Source organism: Mastacembelus armatus, chromosome 7 (assembly GCF_900324485.2).
Source record: "Mastacembelus armatus chromosome 7, fMasArm1.2, whole genome shotgun sequence".
Lineage (NCBI taxonomy): Eukaryota > Metazoa > Chordata > Actinopteri > Synbranchiformes > Mastacembelidae > Mastacembelus > Mastacembelus armatus.
In genome coordinates this window covers 1,677,405-1,699,070 of record NC_046639.1, presented here as the reverse complement: position 1 = coordinate 1,699,070, position 21,666 = coordinate 1,677,405, and the positions used below count along the sequence as shown (strand labels likewise).

General features: G+C 41.5%; 3 protein-coding genes across 5 annotated transcripts; all 3 read right to left on the bottom strand.

Moving 5' to 3' along the window:
* Nucleotides 1-887: 887 nt before the first annotated feature.
* lad1 (ladinin) lies at nt 888-8,700 on the bottom strand. 3 transcript variants are annotated; one of them, XM_026332360.1, is made up of 14 exons: nt 8,611-8,700; nt 7,454-7,639; nt 6,848-7,154; nt 5,615-5,670; nt 4,889-5,060; nt 4,508-4,600; nt 4,127-4,170; nt 4,001-4,043; nt 3,810-3,853; nt 3,649-3,715; nt 3,403-3,537; nt 3,027-3,116; nt 2,338-2,460; nt 888-1,198 (listed from the first exon to the last, which is right to left on the bottom strand). In XM_026332360.1, the coding sequence occupies exons 3-13, from the start codon at nt 7,121-7,123 to the stop codon at nt 2,365-2,367; spliced, it is 1,116 nt and encodes a 371-aa protein (XP_026188145.1). In that variant the 5' UTR covers nt 7,124-7,154; nt 7,454-7,639; nt 8,611-8,700; the 3' UTR covers nt 888-1,198; nt 2,338-2,364. The 3 variants fall into 3 exon arrangements, with proteins under 3 accessions (XP_026188145.1, XP_026188146.1, XP_026188143.1); XM_026332361.1 differs by having other exon boundaries at nt 7,479-7,639; XM_026332358.1 differs by having other exon boundaries at nt 8,511-8,684.
* Nucleotides 8,701-11,083: 2,383 nt separating this feature from the next.
* tnni1a (troponin I type 1a (skeletal, slow)) lies at nt 11,084-15,726 on the bottom strand. The gene is made up of 8 exons (XM_026332401.2): nt 15,616-15,726; nt 13,602-13,633; nt 13,462-13,468; nt 13,307-13,348; nt 12,957-13,088; nt 12,509-12,598; nt 12,165-12,341; nt 11,084-11,524 (listed from the first exon to the last, which is right to left on the bottom strand). Exons 2-8 carry the CDS (start codon nt 13,613-13,615, stop codon nt 11,420-11,422), a joined length of 567 nt encoding a protein of 188 aa, XP_026188186.1. The 5' UTR covers nt 13,616-13,633; nt 15,616-15,726; the 3' UTR covers nt 11,084-11,419.
* Nucleotides 15,727-18,351: 2,625 nt separating this feature from the next.
* Nucleotides 18,352-20,895, bottom strand: phlda3 (pleckstrin homology-like domain, family A, member 3). The gene is made up of 2 exons (XM_026332403.1): nt 20,086-20,895; nt 18,352-18,884 (listed from the first exon to the last, which is right to left on the bottom strand). The coding sequence occupies exon 1, from the start codon at nt 20,523-20,525 to the stop codon at nt 20,097-20,099; it is 429 nt and encodes a 142-aa protein (XP_026188188.1). The 5' UTR covers nt 20,526-20,895; the 3' UTR covers nt 18,352-18,884; nt 20,086-20,096.
* Nucleotides 20,896-21,666: the final 771 nt, after the last annotated feature.

Sequence of the window (21,666 nt, the reverse complement as noted above, 5' to 3'; positions counted from 1 at the left end):
CGATGTCCGACATGGCAGTGAGCGTTCAGGTGTAGAGAAGGGAATCTGAACATTAAACGTTTTCACATTATTATTAATAATAATAATAATAATAATAATAATAATGTAAATTTGACATAATCTGCTCTAATTCTAGATTCCTGGACACATGATTAGTGAGACTTACCCAAGGATCCGTTGGAGTGAAGGAGAGACTGAAGAGTCTAAATGTGCTGCATAGAGGTGCTCAGTTTCAGGAACGTGAGGTGAGTCTCAGAGGGCAAAGGGATGGACTGCATAGCGGGGAAGAGGCTTTAGGACCCACTTGTTGTGTTATTAATAACTTTTCAGATAGCATGTACTCTCCATTATCACCATTCCCAAAAAAGGCCACTGTGTGCATGACTGCAGGTTGCAAAGATCCAGATAAAGCCACAGTTGCTCACAGAAGATGACTCACACACACACACACACACACGCACACGCACACACACACACACATTCCCTCACCCTTGTATGGCATCCTGCCACTGACGAAACACAGACATACTGTTCAACTCTTATCTCCACTCTCCCTCCTTTGAAATAAGTGCTGTATGTTAGCATTTAAGACTAGACGCTGTTTCCGTGTTATGTGGGTGAGCAGGGACAATAGATTTATGACTGACATATGTAGGAAAACATTTTATTGCTCAGGCAGGCAGCATCTTGCCCACAAAGACTCACAGAATAAACATTGTTTCTGGTAGATAAGACAAAATATACAATTACAACTCCAGAATTCCCAGTACTGTAATTCATCAGACATGTCATTAGGCTTAAGACCATCACCTGTTTAAAGTGCTTGAAAAATTACAGAGTTAAGTCAAACAGCTGAAACAGACAAATATAGCATCGCTTTGCATAACTTTCATTGCTTTTAACGCTTTTCCTCACTCAGCATAGAAACATCTTCCTCTCACATTGTAATATTTAAAAAATATTCAGTACTTGGAAAAGCAAAGTGTTTGATAGAAGTCTCCTTACTTTAAAAGCATAATCCTCATTTTCAGTCGTCTAAAGCTACAGCTCAACTTGCTTTTTTTCTCGGTTTCTCCCACCTTTTCCTCGTGTGTGTTTTGGCATTGAAGAAAAAAAAACATAAAAAGCTTAAAGAAACAATCAGTCAGCTCCATTAATCTTCCAGTTCTCTTCATGTATTATTGCTGTCTTCTTAATCCTACAAAAAAAAAAAAGGCACAGAAAAGCAGGAAATTACTACTGAAGCAATGCAGCTTTACTTCATATTTACAGATAAGGGTTTGTCAAAGCTCTTGTCTGTTTCCACAATAATGACCAGGAGCAGACTGAAACAATTACTGAAGCTGGGAATTTGACCCTAATCTAACCCCACTCTGTGAACACTGTAGGTTAAGGCTGTTTGCTGATATGACAGACTAGTTGTAGATTTGGCCACGATGTTCATCTGTGGAGGAAAGTTATTTAGGTTAGAAAAGCATTTGGCACTGACCATTAAGGATTCCATTTAAATACTAGGTTTTCAGTTTATATACACTGTGTCCACTTCCCACATAGGCTGTGACATAACCCAGTGCTGACAAGTCCATAGTCCAGGTTTACTCTTTTATACTAGTTGAAATATAACTTTCCCTTAGTGTCATGGCTATGATATAATTCCTCCACATAGTCATAAACTGTGCTTTGCAAACCTTGTAGCCTGCCGGCTATCGTTTCACACTGTTATTATCCATTTAGCTAGCCATGCTGGGTATGTTGTGTTTCAGTGTATTTGACGGTTTCTGATCTGGTCTGTGGATTTGTGCTGCCTTAGGGATTACTCTTTTCAGCTGTGGATTTCCCATAAAGGAGCAGTTCTTCTTTCATTACAAACAGGGGTTCACTCCACGTGCAGATAACTGATAACCAACAGCACCAGAGCATATTGATTTTAATGGGATATTAAAATAAAGACTTATTGAAACCGTGAGTGCAAAACTCACACTGCTCCACAGAAAGATTGCACAGATTTATGGCAGTGGAAACAGCCCAAACTTGTGGGTCTGGTCATGTGCAGAACTTTTGAGCAGCAGATCTCGACAGGTAGCACAAATCGACAGAACACCTGTTGACGTATTCAGAGCGAGAAGCAGGTGGACGTCTGCCTTGCCCTGTGGTTGCTCTGTGTCTCAAAGACAGACCCAACGGGGTCTTTTCTGGCACTACAGCGAGACTGAAGTCGCACTTGATACTAATATTCTCAGAGGTCTGTCAGCTTATATTGCTGCTACGCTATTTGCTCGTCAAATTGACTGTCCATAGCAGGCAACAAGCCGCAGACCTAATGCGCAGTGATCTAACCTGCTCGACGTCAGATATGTGCATCCTTTACTTTACTTTTCCAGGATTCGCTTTTGATTCGTCGTCCTCCCCTCTCTTCTCAAACAGGCTTTTTTTACTGGTGATGTGCACATGTCTGAGGTCCTGTAAACAGGAAATAGAAAGCTGATCACACTTATTTACCTCTCACCACAGCAGGAAAGCAGAACAAAGAGAAAACATATGGTCTGATGTTTATCACATTCAGTTCTCTGTGAAATCTATTTATAAGACCAAATAACAAAACAATTCTATTGACTGTGTGACTGTAGCTGCTGATAAACTAACGGTAACCTGCTTATGTTACACAAACTTTAAGGAACATATGAATTAATGTTAGAACTAAACCTCTGAAGTTAATTCAACCAGATATCCAGTTAAACTCTGATTAAACCTCTGCCCCCACAGGTCGAACATCAAACCCCACCATTACAGAACAGAATAAACAAAAAGTTACTGTGAGAACACAAATAATAATGTTCCATCATGCACCATATGCACAGTTCAACAAGCAGCAGGAACAAACATGTACATTCTGCTTAGGACACGGGGATAAATACAGTGAAAGAGTACTATTGCCCTCTAGCTGTTAGAGGCTTAATTTTCTTAACATGTGCCAGTTTTACCAGACATGTAACATTGCAAATAGTCTGATTAGTGAATGCCCTTACAGTAGGACTCTGACAAGAACCAGTTTGGTTTGTCTTGTTGAGCCAGCGGTTGATCCGGTCCGACATTCCAGATGTGAAGCTCCGAAATTCCTGATAGCACCAGAGATGTGATATAATTACAACACAATGATATAAATACGTAGCTGTAATATTACACATTGTTGTAGGTAAATCTTAAGCTGGTCTGTATTTCTTTAAGCGTCTACACCAGCTGTGTAGAGACTTTCATCAGTAGTCTTCTTTAATTCCTGAGAATCCGCTTTTATTATCATATTTTATTATTTGTGTAATATACATTATTTTTATTTCTGCATCCACAGATTACACACGTGCATCTAATACAGAACAAAAAGTGGAGAGTGAGTGATGAGTTTACCTGTCTGGAAACTCCAGGGCTGGTGGGGGTTGCTTCCTGCTGCTCCTTCTCAAAGAGGCCTCGCTTCCTGGACACCTCATCCATAAGGAACAGGGTCCTTTGGGTAACATCTGGAGATCGAGTTATTTCCGACTTCTGCGCACATACAGAAGAAGAGCATCAGTAATACTGGGTAAGAATATGATTCTTGTTTTTGCTGCGTTAGTCTTTATGGCTGAGTTATGTTTTGTGGGCTGAAGGTCTGACCTGTGCAGCCTGAGCCAGTCTCTCCATCTTCTCTTGGATGGACTTGGATGAAATCCTCATTTTAGAGCTGGACCAAACAGAATGCACTTGCTGTATTTACTTCATTTGACTTAAATTACAATAATCGAAACATTCAGAAGCGATAAAAGACATCAACTCACTTTCTCAGGAAAGAAGATATATTGTCTTCGTCTTCATTTTGGTCCTGGTGAAACAACTTGCATTTTAGTTTCAAGAACACTTTGATGAGGATCCACAATCTGAGTTAGCATCTGTGATACGTCTACTCAGCCGATACAGAAAGAAGATTTAAATAATCTTTATTTAAATAATAAATAAATTGTTCTCTTACTTTGTTGCATTCAAACTTCTTGGTGGTCATTCTCACACTTGCACTAAAACAGAATGAAACTGTTTGTATTTACATTAAGCTACAGACACAAAGCAATTCAAAATAAAACCATTCATATTTCCTTACCTCCTCTGCAGCGGCATATTCTCCTCTTCTTTCTTCCTCATCATCTGTGTAAGGCAAATAGCCAGACAAGTGTGTGTGTCAGTAGACCTGACAGTCGTCCAAATGTCAGCGGCAGGACAAACATGCTCATATAATGTGTTAGGGTGTTAACAAAGCAGCCACTCAGCTGTCAAAGCTGGTACATATTTCCTCCCATATTAGCATAGTCCCAAAGCTTCAATGGCGCACGCAAATTATCCTGGACAGGTGGTGCAAGATTAAATTATGTTTTAACAGTCAGATAAGCAAAGATTAACTTTGGCATTTGTTTGAGAGGGCATGTGCATGCATGTCTGTGTGTGTGTGTCTGTGTGTGTGTGTGTGGGTTGAGTTGGTGTTTACCCTGAAAGATACAGTCCTGGAGCTCTGTCTAACAAAGGCGGGTTTGGTCGTCTGTTCAAAGTTCCCATTGGAGAACGAGCCTTTGTCACTGGTCTGAGGCAAAGAAAAATAACTTAGAGTTTCTAGTCATGTGAAGAGGAACTCCAGTCATCACCTCATAAATCCTTTTGAGTCTGTTTGTGCCAGCAGCAGGTACAGTCATGGAGTCGAGGCCTACATCATGTGTTTGCATGAAGAATGTGACTTTCACTCTTACAACACTAGATGATGCTGTTGCTTTATGAAGTTACTGAGCAGTGGCATCAGCACTTTGCAGCCATTTGACAAGCAAAACATGAAGCAGAGACAGTTAAGTTGTAAACTGTGTGTGTGTTAACATACCCTCTGTGCGTGTCCGTTCTGAACGGGGCTCTGAGCTCCCCTAGGTGAGGGACTTTGGCAGGGTGAGGGCCAGTGTTCTCGAGGTGACATGGGGGTTGTTGGAGAGCAAGGGCTCATGGGAGTTGTGTGCCCGCTGACAGAGGGACTCTTGTCCAGTGAGATGGAGACAGAACTGCAACAGTAAATTGAAAGGTCAGTTGTAGATGTGCATGAGACGGCAACCAGAGATCCAGGACCAGCTCTCAGTAAAGCTGCAGAGTATTAAAGTCTTTACTGCACCCTATTCACCCCTATATACCCCTCCAAAGATTAGACTGAAAGTGTTTTAAACTAGCTTTTCCCATCTTACTAGCTGAATTATCTTAGACTGAGGTTGTCCTGTGTGAGCCTGCACTACACTGCGTAAATATTCAGACATATGTTCAGGTTCAAAATGCCCTATTTTCCTCTATGTGCCTCTTGAAGCCTGGCTTATAAGCATATTTGATTGTCTTCATGTGCTCATTTATTTAAAGGATAAAGCAGTGCAGTATAATAAGTTACATATATTTTAGATAATAAAATATGTTGCCTTTGTTTCCTATGACTCTGCACTTTGCTGCTGCTGCACTTTAATTTCCTGCTGTGGAATCAATAACCTTTATCTTAAAATATTTGAACTGTATTTGATCCTGCCCAGTGACTAACTTACAAAAAGAACAACAGACAAACATTGTGCTTGATAACCTGACAAACTTGCGAGCCGGGTTGGACAGTGGCCTGGGATCAGGGTCTCTGTTTTCCTGTTAACAAAGAAACAAACAGTAGAGACAATCACCATAAGCACAAAGCATAAAAGTTTTGTACAGAGACACACCTCACATTACATAACACTGTACCTATTTGCAGATGCGCTGAATTAGAGCTACTCATGAGTGTAATAAAAGACACAGTTCAAATTATGGCCTCAAGCAAACCTTATCTAAGTTTTATAGATGATTTGAATGGTTAGATGGTTCACTGGAAAAATGCAGGTGCAGTCATAAAAGAAATGAGATAAATATACAAACAGTTTTTTACATACATGCATTCTAATGGTTGTATTTTGTACCAAAGTAGTTTTTGCATAGATGTTGTTTGTGGGTAAAAAAATCTAACACATCATCTGTCCCTGATGGGAAACAGTTGCTGTGAGTTGTTGTTGTAGAATATAGAAAATGATTAACACGACTCTGCCTCTGCGTGGGGTAACAGTTAACTGTGATTAACCACACTGCAGGGTGGCAATATAGGTACCGCTGTGTCATAACTCGGTGAAGTATTAATGGCTTAGATATGAGTTTGTGCTTTGGCTGTTTCAGCTATGCCTTCGTGGCTGTACAGACGGTAACGTCAGTCTGATGGATGCTGATATTCATGGTGCCCAGAGGATGAATCATTGTGAACCTCAAATGTTTCCATGAATTGTCTCAACATCCGTTACATAGATTGGCAAAAAAAAATTGGTGCTGACATTCATGGTTCTCAGCCGTTTGAAACCAGTTATATTCCTCGTTAATTCAACGCAGCCTTTGCCATATGCTGCAGTCAATGCACATCAGCGGTTGGATATTTTTAACCTTCTCCTTGAAAACATCATAGAACAACCCTCAGATTTGGCACTTGGACTGGGAAACTCAGACTGAGTTCATGTCCCTCAACTTCACCAACAAGCAGCATCCACAGAAAGTGGTTTCCAATAATGTCTAATGAATAAAACTCTCCAGAGGAAGGTTGTGAACTTAGAAATTACAGCTTATTATTACGTATTAAATTCATGTCAAATATTAGGTGCAATATCCACTTTCATTATACATTGTGCTATACTCTATCTCATTGTGTTCAATGCTCCGCTGATGTTGCAGGTGTTTTATAGGAATACAAGCTTCTTGCAGTATTCCTTTCCCTTAGCTAAAACATAACAAATGACTCTAGCCTTACCTCTCTGACTGTATTGTTTGTGCTGGTATTACTGCTGCTGCTGCTGCTGCTGCTGTGACTGTACGAGGCAATTTTTACAGGCGGTTGTGGTTCGGATGTGGCTTTCATAGAGGGTGACATGCTGCCTTGCTCCTCATCCATGTCCCCCAGAAGCTCCACTCTGGTTCTTCCTCCTCCTTTTTTGCTATCTTCCTCTTCATTCTCCTCTTCCTCCTTCTGTCGCCTCAGGGTCTCCACGTGCCTCATCCTCCGCTTTTCATCACGGACACGTAGCATCTCCACAAAGTCGAACTGAATCTGCTCCACACTGCAAATAAATACACATATGAATGACCGATATATACGTACAGACTCTACAGAGACATGAAATAACCTGAAAATCCTGTGTCTGATCAGGTTTCGTTAATGAAAGGCTCTACAGTTCCTCTCCCCTTTAAGGGCTGCTTCTGCTCCAGGAACTCAGCCGGTGGCGTTTTTCACGCCTTTTCATATTTCCCATGCAGGGTATGAAAGTTGACTATGCAGGCGACACACTCCCACACAGTCATGTCAAGCTCTGGCAAGTGCAAATCAATAAATTCTGTTTTACTTAATTGTGAGAATAACCTGCTGAGACCCTGGGACGTCTCACTTGTGGCGTCGGGCCCAAAGGTGCTGCCGCTGGTGGGCGTGTTTCTGGGTGACGGGCTGAAGTCATCGTCGGGGTCAGTGACGCTGCCTGAGCTCTTCACCTTCCTCCTCTTCTCCCGCTCAACCTCCTCCTCGTCCTCCCTCGTCCACTGACGCGCCAGGCTGAGGGGAGAGGCGACACATGCCAATCAGCGTAAAACAGAAAATGAAACGAAGGCAGAGACGAGATCTGAAATAACAAATGACATGAGGCCGATGGAGAATTTATATAAAACACTGTGTCTAACCAAGAAATGTTCTTTTATGAAACTACAAATCCAAATCCAATGAACTGCTTGTTTTGATTGCTGGAGCTTATGGTTTTAATAACCGTTACAAAACCTGCTTTACTTGTTCATCAGCTGTTGAGTGAAGTCAGTTGGTTCCTTGTCTCAGCTACTTTAAATCAGTCGTTCGGTTTAGTCCTATGTAGTCAAATTATGTGGAAAACACAGCTTAATGTTACATCTTAGTCTGCTGGTGCAGACAATTAAAGGACTGATGTTCCCCTTGGAAAAACCTTTTTAATCAGGGCTAAAGAGAATCCAGCTCTGAACTTTTACCCAAAAAGAAGCAGAACAAGTAAATATAACACCATAATAATAACAAACATAGCACCATAATAATAACAAACATAGCACCATAATAATAACAAACATAGCACCATAATAATAACAAACATAGCACCATAATAATAACAAACATAACACCATAATAATAATAATCATATTAAAAATAATAATACCAAAGGAGACAGAAAATAGCACTCTATTTCATTTCATTTCTATTTCAAAGGGTTATTGTAGGCTCACTGGGCTAAGTACTAAGTAAATATTAAGTACAGTATAGGGATTAGTATTCGTATTAGTATTTTTTTCTCTAGTCGCCTAAATAAAGTTAAACTAAATAACAGCCAGTGTGAAAAAGCAGAAGCTGCAGGTGGTGCTCTGAACCACATATCTCTGTCGAAAGCTAAATGCCTTAATTGTCTTACCTGGACAGAGCAGACCAGTTTTTTCGACTGATGGACATATTGAACGCAAGAAATACCAATAACAATAATAATAATAAGTTTCCAGGTGCACTTCGCTTACTGGTAAGAAAAAAGTCGAGTGACTGGCACGATGAGGGCGGCAGTCAAATTAGAGTTAGTGCGGCACTAAGCAGTCCACCTTTACCCCGATGCTGTTCACAGAGGCGTCACGTGACCGCAAAGGTAGGCTGCCCACCTGAGAGAGAGGGAGGGAGAGAGAGCTTTTCTCCTTGTATGGATGGAAATGTAACGATTAATCTAATCGTTTTAAAACTTAGCACAATATACATTATTATTATTACCGTTTTTATTATTAGTAGTATCATCATTATTATTGTAGTTATTAATAATGATAAATACAAACAAAGCAAACCGCTACAGTATGAAATTATCTTAGAATATTATACAAATATTCAGCAGTTGCTCAGAGAGTACAGAAAAATTAATTATTAATACTAACTAAAGTTTTATTACTGTAAATGGTCACGAAATATCAAACAGCTAAGATGGTGACAGGTACAAGAATAATTGTACATTGATGCATATGAAGTGGAAAATATGTCTGAAAGTTTTTATGCATGTCCATCTGAATTTCTATGGTTTGCTGCATTCAGAGTCTTTTTCCAAGTGACTGTTTGCTTTGTGGGTGAGACTACACCTTTTCCCTGGAGCAGAGTGTGTTGGACTCTGACCCAGACTCAGGCTCAGTCCAGCACACACACACACACACATACACACACACACCCTCCACCATACCTGGCTTTATACCGCACCTGTACCTTTTCTATTCCGTGCAGATCATGAGGTCGCAATACACAGTGTGAGCCACTATCATGAAAGGCTGCTAATTGAATCTTTTCAAATTCGTCCTTCTTTTGTGTGAGTCCATGTACAGACATGAGCCTGCTTCACTTATATGTGGACAAGCTGAACTTATAGCATGAGCCATTAAGATGCTATCTCACTGAGCAAGTTTGCACATCACTCCCTGGCCAAGGAAGCAGTGCATGCATCAGTGCAGTTTCTTTAGAAGCACTGAAAACTGAGCTTTGTGTGTGTGTGTGTGTGTGTTTATGTGAGTGTGCACCCTTGTTAAATGTATCACTGTGCCAAAAACCTAAAATTAGCCTCGCATTTCAGAGAAGCCTTGACCATGTAAATGGAAGTGAAAGACATTCCCACTGCCCGAGAGGTAAAATGGCTGTTCAGGCTCTTTGCATCCACCTGGATAAGGTGATAAGGATTCAAGTGCTATTATGGAAGCACTTTTAAGGCTGTGCTTTATGAGCATGCAAAACAGACAGTGGCTAAACAGCTGGCAGAGGTACAGTGGTAATATAATGAGAGTGATCTCTTTGGCATCATCTGCTCGTGTGTCATTTTAAATAATAACACACATCATTGTGGTTTTATTGTTGTTGTTTTTTTTTTACCAGATTAAATTCATCATCCGAATATTCAGAGTGTAGTTGGGAAAAAGTATGTGAACCCCTGGACTAATATAAACAAAAGGCAGTTGGGGTCAAACATGGAGTCCTGTAATTGAAACAAGATGACTCCAAAGGCACCGTGTCAAATGCTGAACATGTCACACTTCAGGGAAAATATTTTGTGGACTGATGGATCTATGGTTGAATTGTATGGGAAGAACATGCAGAGTAATATGTTGGTGTAAAAATAGCACTGCATCCCAACGTGAGAACACCACCCTAACACTGAAGTTTGATGGTGGAAGGATCATAATCTGAGCTGCTTTGCTGCATGGACAGTTTGCCATCACTGATAGGAAAATGAACTGAGTTTATCACAGTTTCCTACAGGAAAATGTCTGCGTGGCTTTTAGAAGCAGTGGCAGCAAGACGATGACGCAAAACGTAGAAGAAAATCTACTGCAGAATTTCCTACAAAGAAAATCCAGCTTCTGGAGTGGGCCAGGCAGAACCCAGGCTGTAAGCTCATTGAGATGCTGTGCAGTGACCTCAAGAGAGCTGTTTATAACAGACATCCTAAAAATATGGCTGAGCTGAAGCAGTTCTGAAGCAGACTGGGCCAAAAATCCTCCTCAGTATCTTATCCACAGCAACTAGAAGTGCTTGTCTGAGGTTATGCTGCCAAAGGACGTCCGACCAGTTTTTAAATCTGAGGGTTGACTTAATGTTTCCACCAGGACTATGGCTGTTTAATGGGTGTGTTAAATGAAGACACAAAACATTAGAATAGTATCTGTTAGTAGTTTAAGTCCACTGCTTTTGTCAATACTCGTTACTGAGATAAAGATCAGATTACAAGTTAAATGTGTTCATCTTAATTTAGCAACTTAACATACTAATATTTACTGATTATCACTAAAAAAGAACATCTGTGGCTGATGGGAATAGTTGTATATTAATTTTAGTAAATTATTTTTATACCTTACAAACATGGAAAGATCTTTAAAAATAACCAGGATTACAAAGGACTGTGATCCAGAAGTTTATATAATTTTATTACGTTCACAATCAGGCCACGTTTATAGTTTACCCCAACTAAGAATCTCAAAGATTCAGTTTATTTTGGCACACATCATGTTACAATAATATCCTTAGGCACACTGATACAAGCTGTGCTCTTGACATCTCTGTACAAATATAAGCTTTTTCTGGGGTTTAGCTGCAATATCAGTTATAATAGAAATACAGAAATCACTGCATAAATATAGTCACTGTGTTAACACCTTATCAATGATAAGCAAAAAAGAGAAAAGCCTTTCACGAGTCTTTGGACATCTTCTCACCTCCATGACAGGAGCATACCCAAGGATGCCAGCGTGACACGGAAATAGAGAAGTTACAAAACAAAACTCCCGTGACACTGGGGCCCCCCAGCTGTGTTCACTGGGCAGGGCCCTTGGCGGCATCGAACATCTTCTTCCTTCCCTCCATCCCTGACATGGCCTCCACGTTCTTCCTCCAGTCACTGTCTTCTGCTGGTCTCTTCTGCAGATACAGTAAATGGACAGAGAGAAGAAAAAGATGGTTTAAAAGACTATACGTAACACTTTGACAAATCTTTTTAAGGAGACTTTAAAATAAAGCAGGTTCGGAAGTTCTTATTATCGTTACTGTTGTGTCTAAGCCTTTGAGACCAACGTCGTCACCCGGGAATCCCCTCCAACAATACTGCATAATCATACTAGTATAACTGGTTTACAGCATGTAATGCACTCAGACACACCAAGGCCAGCTAATGTGTACACGCACACACACACACACACACACACACACACACACACACACACACACACTGACCAGCGAGCGGAACCAGTCACAAAAGCTACTCTTCTGTGTACAATGGTATCATTGTCTCGTGTACTGTGCCTCCTCCCACACACCCATGGTCGCCACCCTGCATTGACCTATTGCTCAGTGTCTCCAACAAACCTTTCCCACACACATAAACACACTCTTCAGGTGTTCCATTGCACGTTAAGCGTTGATGTCATGCCTTTACCTGAAACCTCACAGAACCTACTGTGCACACTTGGCCTGAGGAAGGCGCCTGTGTTGATTGTGTGCTATATGCACATGTGTTGCATGTGTGTGTTTGCTCTGTGTGCTTTGCTCCTACGGCACAGACCTTCTCAGTGTCCTCTTTCTTGACAGACTTGAGGTTTGCTCGAAGGTCCATGGAGACTTTGTGCTTGGAGCCCAGCAGCGAGCGGAGGATGGCGTCAGCAGACACACGGACACGTCGTAGATTAGGCCTCTTGAATTTCCCCCTGAGGTCCAACACCTTAATGTTCAGGTCTTGAATCTGAGCCGTAAGAGACATTTACTGAAGGTGCTGCAGGATTTTCTCAAGGTAACATTTCTGCTACGCCCTAAAAGTAAGACTTAGATGGTGTCGCTTTAATTCACGTTATCAGATCTGTCTGCAGCACAGGAGCACAGGGCAGTGGGCTCCTTACTCACTATACATACCTCACGTGTGCTGAGCATGACTTTGGCTTCAATGTCATAGCGCTCTTCATCAGCCACATCTATCTTGGCATGGAGCTCCGTGCAGAGGTCCTGAACATAAACAAACATGCTAATTTGAACATACTGCATGTAGATTAGGATTTTGGAAGCACAGAGTTAGCAGTTTTCTAGAGTAACTTTAAGTTTCTGTCTGTAGAACATCATCCTTAGAAGCTTTTTCTACGAATGAGCTATGATAAAGGTTTATTGGGTTTTTAATGAAAAAAAACTGTGGTTTCATATCCCATTATATCATATACCCTCCTGTCCTACCCACTGCTGGTTAGCTGCTTCAGCCAACCACCAGCTTTTGAGGACCAGGGTTGACCTATAGACAGTGTATGCTAAATGAAACTTCTTTAACAGTTTTCTGGGGAGTGCAGTGAAGAACATGGGAAATTTGAGTTACCTTTAACTGTGCGAGGCTCAGGCCGCTGATGTTTAGAGCAGGAGCTTTCTCTGCCAGATATTTCTGTTTCTCCTTCTCTTTAACCAGAACCTCCTGGTCCAGTTCCTCCTTGGCTTTTGCCACCATCAGACTCTGCACAAATATGAAGTGACATATCATTTGATCCTGTAGTACAGGATGTTCTTAGCAACGCACATAAGGTTTACAGTTTTTATATGCAAAGTTAAACATTACTGCAGCACAGATGTTGGACCTTAATTGGTTGTTATTTGTCTACTGCTCTCTTTTGGTTAACTACATGCATTACATTACACGTTTGGCAGAATCATTAGGCTGCTAATCTCTTTTACCTTGAGCATCAGCTTCCTTGAAGCTGAGATCTTTGGTTTTCTCTAGATGGAGAACATAAATCAGGCAATCACCAAAATTATTCCATCTGAAAAAATATCATCTGAAACTTTTCTGTGTAATATTTTTGATAACAAACATGGTCAGCTGGTCTTACCTCTTGCCTGTGAAAGAAAGATGGATAGGACTTTGAGAAGAAGTGTCCACAAAGCTCAGAAATATTTGTTTTTGTGTTTGTGTGTCTGTGTGTGAATGAGTAAATAGTCTATATTAAGAATACAAGACCTAATCACTCACCCATGCTCAGGCATCCTGCTGATGAGATTTCACTGGAGGAGAGACAGAAGAGATTAGAAGCAAATACACACACACACACACACACACACACACACACACACTGAACAGTTGTCAAGGTTTGCTCCTCAGCTTTTGGTGGGGCAGATCATCTTTCCACGCTTCTCCAGAATGTGGAGTCCATTTGAATGTATGTAAGATGTTCGCAGGCCTATCATACAAATCTCTACACACTGACCTTTACCCTCCTGCTGGAGGAAAGTCCTGACATTTGTTTGTTGTAGTTTAGAAGTCTGTGTCCTACTTTCTGAAACAAATCTTTTTTGCATTATCAGTGCAGGATTTTCCAGAAACCATCCTTGGAGACTGGTTTACAAGCATGTTTCATCTATAAGCATGTAGGAAAAATAGCTATTTGAATTTAATTAAAATAAATGTTTCCACATACTGAGTCATCTGCAAAACCTCAATACCCATTTCTGCACTGGCAAGTGTGTAAAACCACAGAAAATCTGGACCAGTTAACTCAAACTATGGATACACAGTTTAAACATTTAAAACAGAAATATTTCTTGTTTTAAAAAAAAGAAAGAAACAAACCCCTCAAATAATTTAGTTAAGTTGTTAACTAAACAGGATCAATGGCTACAACAGGCCCAAGTAGCTAAAAGCAATGAATAACCTATTGGAATAAAATGCAAAGGACAAATGGTTGAATTGGATTCCTGCAATTAAATTAGTGGCTGAAATACTCAACCTAGGTAACATCTAAAGTAATGGTAAATGGTTGAACTAAATATAATTATGAACCGGTACCAGAGTTCATCTTCCAGGGATGTGCAAACCTTAAATCAATCTTTGTGTTTGGCATTAAGATTATTGAGGTTTTGAAAATTCTGCAGCTTGTATCCATAACAGGGAACGCAGTCTCAATGAATCCAAATTTGACTTTAGAAAAACAGCAGCATGTCTTTTTAGAAATCTATGTGCCTGTTTTTCAAAGCGATCCTCAGACATCACTTAGTTTGGTAAAGTTCTACAGAATATCATGAAACGTGTAATGAGATGACAGTCATTCTCTTGGCATCTCTTCCCTGCAGCTTTGTTTACACTTTGTGTTCACCTTATCTTGCCCCCCCAGTCTCAGGCCCTTCTGCCCTTAAATAAGCAAGTGATTTACAGCCCTCATTCCTTCTCTGTCTCACCTTATCTCAACCCTGCTCGCCCTTTTTACTAGTTGGTTTGAGTTGAGAATGACACATCGTGTCAGTGTTACAAGCTGCTCCAGCGGATTAGGAAAATTCCTGACTGATAGCCATCCCTCATCCATCTCTCCAGTCTCTCATCCTCATCTTTCTACTCAGGATTATCTCAGGGAAAGGAATTCAGAGTGGTCTGTCTCCCCAAATAGACCAGAGACAACTGTGGAGGGGGTTTGTGGACTGGGGTGCCCAGCCTGGATCAGGGATTTACCGCCAGCAGCTCATGGATGCTTATGCGCCTCTGTGGTGCAGCCAACTTGGCAATGCAGAAATCAGCCCACTGTGCTTTGGAAAGTTTACGTCAGCCATTTGAGAGCTGCTTTGGCTACAAATTTCAGCTGACTGTGTTACTAGAGTTGATCATCCTGCAGAGTGTTCAGGATAAAGCAGTTAAATCATTTAGATGAAGATACAGGCACAAGGATGAAACCAGGCTACTAACAAAATACATGAAAACACTTTATAGACTCGTTACCTCTCTATTAATGTCCCTGTTTACTGCATTGACATTATATAATAAACCCTGATCTACCTCAAAGACTTAGAATCAGCACTAATGCATTATCTGTTTATCCATGTTGACCCTTACATCCAGAATAGCTTAAAAACTTCCTTTAAGTCTACAATTACAAATTTACAATAAATCAAAAGTTGAACATATTTCATTTATATGTTCAACTTGTTAGCCATGGATTTTGTGTAAGTGTGAACCCACAGAATCAAGAACATCACACCATTTTTTGATGGGACCTTACCAGTGTCAGAAGCAGGAGAGAGAAAAATCCACAAGAGCAGAGGCTGAATGACCAAATCCAAGATGAGGCCAGTGATTTGGTATCCCTCTATTTAACTGCACCCCCCATTGTCTCACTCTCTCTTTCTGATTCGTTAGTGGAGGCTATTATTAGTCTTCCCCTTCTCTCTTACGGCCTAATCTTGCCCTGTCCATCTGTCTCTTGCAGAATCAATATAAATCAGAGTTCTGCAGTTAGAGTCTGGAGTTTTGGCCTTGCATGACACAGGAGGATGAAGGAAACTCAGATGATGAATTACAGGCAGGTGTTTTTACGTATGGTGCTCAGAAGCCGGTGAGTGAAGGAAACTAAATTAAAATGAGAGAAGAATGTTAAAGTTAGAAGTGCTGGGGGGAAAGTGTCTTCATAATCAGATATCTGTAAATTAATGATGTTCCCATGCTTTGTGCTAACTGCTAATTTGCAAATATTAGCATGCTAACATGTTAAACGGTTAACATAATAAACCTGTATGTGTGGGTTATCTTATGAGCATGTTAGCATTCTCACATTAGCATTTATTTCAAAGCATTGCTGTGCCTAAGTGCAGCCTCATAGGGCTGCTTAAATTTCTATAGACTCTGATTGTTGTTTACCACACCCAGACCCCAAAGGGCAGATCAGGCTGCTGCACAGACCTGCAGGGGCCTCCCTTGGGACTTTTCCCCTTATAGTATCAGATAAACCCTCTTGACAAAAAACATGAAAACTCAGGACTTAACCCAAATGAAAGAAAACAGATGGTCCAAACATCAACATGCAAAACACAGGACTGACACCTACTTTTACTCCCACATTGACTGACAGATAAGAAATACTACATTAAGGTTATTAATGCTTTCTTATAGTGTGTGTGTAAAGTGTTTTCTGATAGACAGAAAACACCTATAAAACTGTAATGATTTGAGAAACATACCAAATTCTCATGTTTAACAAACAAAAAAACTAATTTGAGAAGCAAAGATTTGAATTAACCTGTAAAATAAAAGCAGCTTTGACTAACATCTGCCAATAAATAAAGCTGTAGTGATGAAGCCTGTGGGGGCTCTTTGTACCCTGGGAGAGTTTCTACCTGGAAGGCTTAAGTGACCTAAATTGTACTGGACCATAATACTGAGACGCTGGATACAAGCACTTTATGTTATGATTACACCTTTAACTATGGGTTTGCAGTCGTTTACAGTCATGATTTTCACTAAGGGAATATTTTGTTTTATTCTGCTTCACGTCCAGTTTTATGTTTTCATGATCAGCAACAAAATCAAGTGTACAAAGAAGTTCTCTCCCCTTATGAGGAGTGAGACAGACCTCTAGTGGTGAACACTCACACTGCAGGCAGCGACTCTATTTGCTGAAGCCTGAGAAGAAAAATGTCACTTGTAAAACTTTCTGAAGGGGAATATTGATACCTGGTCAAACATATATTTAATTCCATTCACTTCATTTCAGTTTTATTTGTATAGCGCCAAATCACAACTCAGTCATCTCAAGGCACTTTACAAAAACTAAAAACCCAACAATTCCCTTATGAGCAGCACTTGGCGACAGTGGAGAGGAAAAACTCCCTTTAATGGAAGAAACAACCTCCAGCAGAACCGGGCTCAGTCTGGGCGGCCATCTGCCTCGACCGGTTGGGGTGAGTGGATAGAGCAGAGAGAAAAGAACAGCAACAATAAACAACAAATAGACACTGCAGGTTGGTGGGACCAGTAACTGCACATCAGCGATATACAGCTCCAGGACCAGGGACACCTGCAGAAGGTACAGAGAGAGAGAGAGAGAGAGGGAGGGAGAGAGCACAAAGTATATATGCACCCACGTGCTTTCTCTTTCTATTAACACTGGCAAACACTGCTATAACATTAAAGCCAAATAAAACCATTTTGACCCATGTTCCGAGATTTGTTTTATAAAATTGCAGGTGAACTATTGACAGATTCCTGGACAGAGGTTATGATGTTTAGACAAGGCATTCCACAGTCCAGTGTCAGCACAGACACTCTGAGGGACTGGATTTTAAGGATGTATGGCACATAACCACTGCTGGATCTCCTCCACATGTAGTGTTCTGTTTAGTACAAAAATCCATCACTAGGTGTCTCCACTCTTTGTTTTGCCACTGTGTCCCTGCTGACTCATGCGGTGTGGCTAGCTTTGGGGTTTTCCACAGTAAGGAGAGAAGTCACTAGACAATCAACTCTTTATCCATGACCTGCACTGAGCTCCCCACACACACACACACACAGGCTGCTATATTCTCCAAACAAACAGCACAACACAGCACAGGCTTGAATGAACAATACATGGTAGGCCTCGCTAATAAAAGTCTGCTGATGCTGAGACCTTGCTGAATTTTCTGCTGGGCGTACATGCAAGCTCCTGTACGTGAGCATGTGTGGGTGGATGTTTGTGTGCACATGCCTCAGGCTCACTCTGTTTCTCATTAGTCCACGGCACCGCTCAGAACAAAAGGTGTCCTGACTTCTGAACACACGCAAACACACATGAGCAAACCAGACTCTTATTTTCCAGAGGGTATAACAGCAAGGTTACACCGCAAACAAAAACAGATGAGCTTAGCAATTAATGTTCTCAACCTAAAATGAATTGTAGCTGACTGTTTAGCTCTGAGAGACGTTACGTGTTCCAGTGTGGAAAAGTGAGGCATTGTTTAAAAACAGAAACTCAAGTGACATATGCCAGCATTTAAAGTTTATTGTAAAAATGTATTTTATCTATTTAAGAGTGTAATACTGTACAAAGCTTCAGCAAATATAGAATATATGTCGTGTACAATGTGCAACGAATAGGAGCAAATTATTCTTCATGTTCAGTTTTGGAAACAACAAGCAGAGGTCATCAGTAAATAGGAGACATTTTCGAAACATCAAGGCACAGCGGGTTAACAGCGTGCCAGCTCTGTAGTTTCTGTCCAGATAATGCCATATTTTCCTTATGTGGCCATTTGCACATCGACCTCATGCAACGAGATCTTCTCAAAAAGAAAAGAAAACATATATAATCCAGCTTTACAGTATATCAGATCCACGTGCTTGGATAAGCTCATATACAGGAAGACAAGAGGAGTGTCTGAAATACTTGTTTTCAGTCCTCGAGTCCAGATTCAGTGATGGCTGTTGTGTACATCCCATCATGCTTTGCACCACAGATTCAAGCCGATGGATTTGGCGTCGTCTCCCCAGCTCCACTCTTGATTTGTTCGCTCAAGGCTGGAGGAAAGAAAGGCAGAATTTTTAGTATTGATTTGTTCCTCGATGGACTGGATGCTGACGCAGATAACGGTGTGAATTATGTTACTCTGTTACCACAGATACTAAGTTAATTTGGGCACTTAGCTCCTGCAGCTCCCTTAAGGAAGCATCACTGTGGATTCCTGAACTGTGAGCTCATAGTTCAGACTCACAGACTCAGTTCATGAACATTTCAGATTTCAGTGATCAGATTCAGGAAACAGAACTGCTGCCATATGACGGCATTAATAGTGTCCTAAGTCTTAAAAAGCTGGACGGACACGTGGGACACTTCAATTACCCCTAATATTCAGTTGTCTTCACTTTGTTAAATACACACAGCAAGAGAAAGCTGTTTGTATGTGTGTGTTAGTGTGTGTGTGTTTAAAAATACTCGGCTGCCCAGTGAGGGAGAGGCAGGCAGATGTTATTTTGGAGGCTCACATTGCAACATAATTATGTCCTCAAGTGAGAGTGGGTTTGTGTCCTAAGAGGACTGTGGTGCAGTAGAGGCAGAAAACACTGACCCGGCTCTTGAGTCCACACTGGAACACCTAAACACTGAAGTGGTGCTTGTAAATAACCTCTGCATGAACTTCCCGTGAGGCCTTTCAGCCATGTGGCACCTCGTCGCTAATAGACTGAATGTCCACTGCATCACAAGTCGCTGCACCAGCTTGTTTCAGCTAATCACAGCATTGAAGCAAGAGACCTTTGTGTCGCTGACGGTAAATAGTGAATTTATGAGATTTACACCGTGAAGGTTTGAGCTGATGTGTTGTCTTGGGGTTCAGTCTTGGGTTTGTCAGTGTCAGTGGAAGAAACTCCAAGATAAACCAGCTTTAAGGACGTGATGCCACATTATATGCCAAAATAATAAGAATAAGCTAAAATTAATGTCATTTTAAATATAGGACTCGTCTCTTTCTACATTTTGATGACAGCCCCATTTCTCTGGCTTTGGATTCAAGTATTTCACTGTCATTATTTTATTCATTTGTCTTAGTATATTTATATTTAACTATTAATTGTCTCACCTCCTTAACCTTTATTATCTTTAATATTATCTTGGCTTATATTTAAATTGTACTGTTGTTAATCTTGCATCTCTTTTTTCTCTGTCTTACTTTATCGCATAAAGGTGCTTTACAAAAAGCTTTGACTGAACGATAAGTTTCACCTTCCTTCGAGTCAGAGCTCCTCATCCTCCCCGGTGCTACCCAGGTGTGCCGAGGGGAGGTGTCGGTTCCTCCCGGTCTGAACGGCCTGCAGGTTTTTGTAGCGCACCAGTGCCAGAGCAATCTCCGCGTTCCACGCCGTCCCTTCCTGCGGACACCGAAAGTCAATTTCCTTCCCCGTGGCCATGACCACGGTGAAGTACACCAGCCCTCGCTTGTACTCCACACAGTCCACGGTGGCCATGCGCTCAAAGCGCAGCTCCTTGGCTTTGGAGCTCCACGCGGAGCCCGGAGCATCCCCACCGCCGCCGCCGCCTTTGCAGTTGTGCAGGCGCAGCCCGTCCTCGGTGAGCAGGCAGCGCTTCTTCTTCCACAGCTGGAGGAGCCCGCTGCTGCGCTTCTCCAACAACCCGTCTCTCATCACTTTGGCCGGGAGAGACATGGCCAAAAGTCTTCAGACAGAGCCAGAACTTAGAAAGTCTTGCGCTGGGGTGCGTCTCAAGATGAACCCATTAATAAATAAACGTATCATGTATGACCAGCGCGCTCAGACTCTCTCAGGTAAACATGTCGATTTGAGCTGTGACATTAGGAACAACAACCCAAAACTCTCACACAGCCTGTGAGTAAGTCCAAGTCATCCGTAATGACAGCGCGCCGTGGATGTTGGTAGGCTGGTCTGCCTGGATATGTTGGAACATGCCCGGCTCTGTGGACCTTCTCCCCGCTCAGCAGCACCCCGCCTCCTCCCGGTGACGCCCGCAAGAGATCCTGGGTGTGCGTGTGCGTGTGCGTGTGTGTGTGTGTGTGTGAGCGTGTGTGTTGGATTTTACAGCACTACAGCATGCGTGGTGTTTGTGTTTGTGTGCAGGTAGGTGGGTTTAGCCACCAACCTTCCTCTTACTTATAGACTGTATCACAGCAGGTGTGTCAGGTGTGTATCTGACTCATAGTGAAGTGAGCGAAACCACATCTAGTGTTTCTGACGAGCTGCTTTAGCTGGTCTGAGAGCTGGAAAGTGAGTGGGAGGCTATGTGTGGATAAAGAAGTCAAATATTTAAACGTGTGAGTGTCAGAGAGAGAAACAGCGATTAAGGAGGAATGTTTTTGTTGAGAAGAAACACCACTTAGTTTTAGTTTAGTGTATTTGCCAGGATGTGAATGAAAGTTATCTCATGTTTTGTATATATTACATATAAACACCATTTACACATCCTCAAACTGGTGGGAACATCTCTTCTTCTACTGAGAAGCAGCTGGATGTTATGACTGAAGGAAAATGAAGCCCTTCTGATTCCTGTTATACTTTCAGTTTTATTTGTCATTCTTCATCTTTGATGATAACACTTGGTTTCTATGTGACACATGAACGTTGTGGGTGGAGTGCAGCTGCAATTCCCCTATTTTTTACACTGGTCTTACCTAATGTAGTTCCAGTAGTGTGATGTGTCACTGCAGTGCTATGAGAGGAATGGATGAAATGAGCATGTGTCATTTCTTGAAACACAGAACATATTTAACTTCCCTCAAGACAGACAGACAGACACAGGGACAGACAGAGGAGGATAAACACCATTTACGCC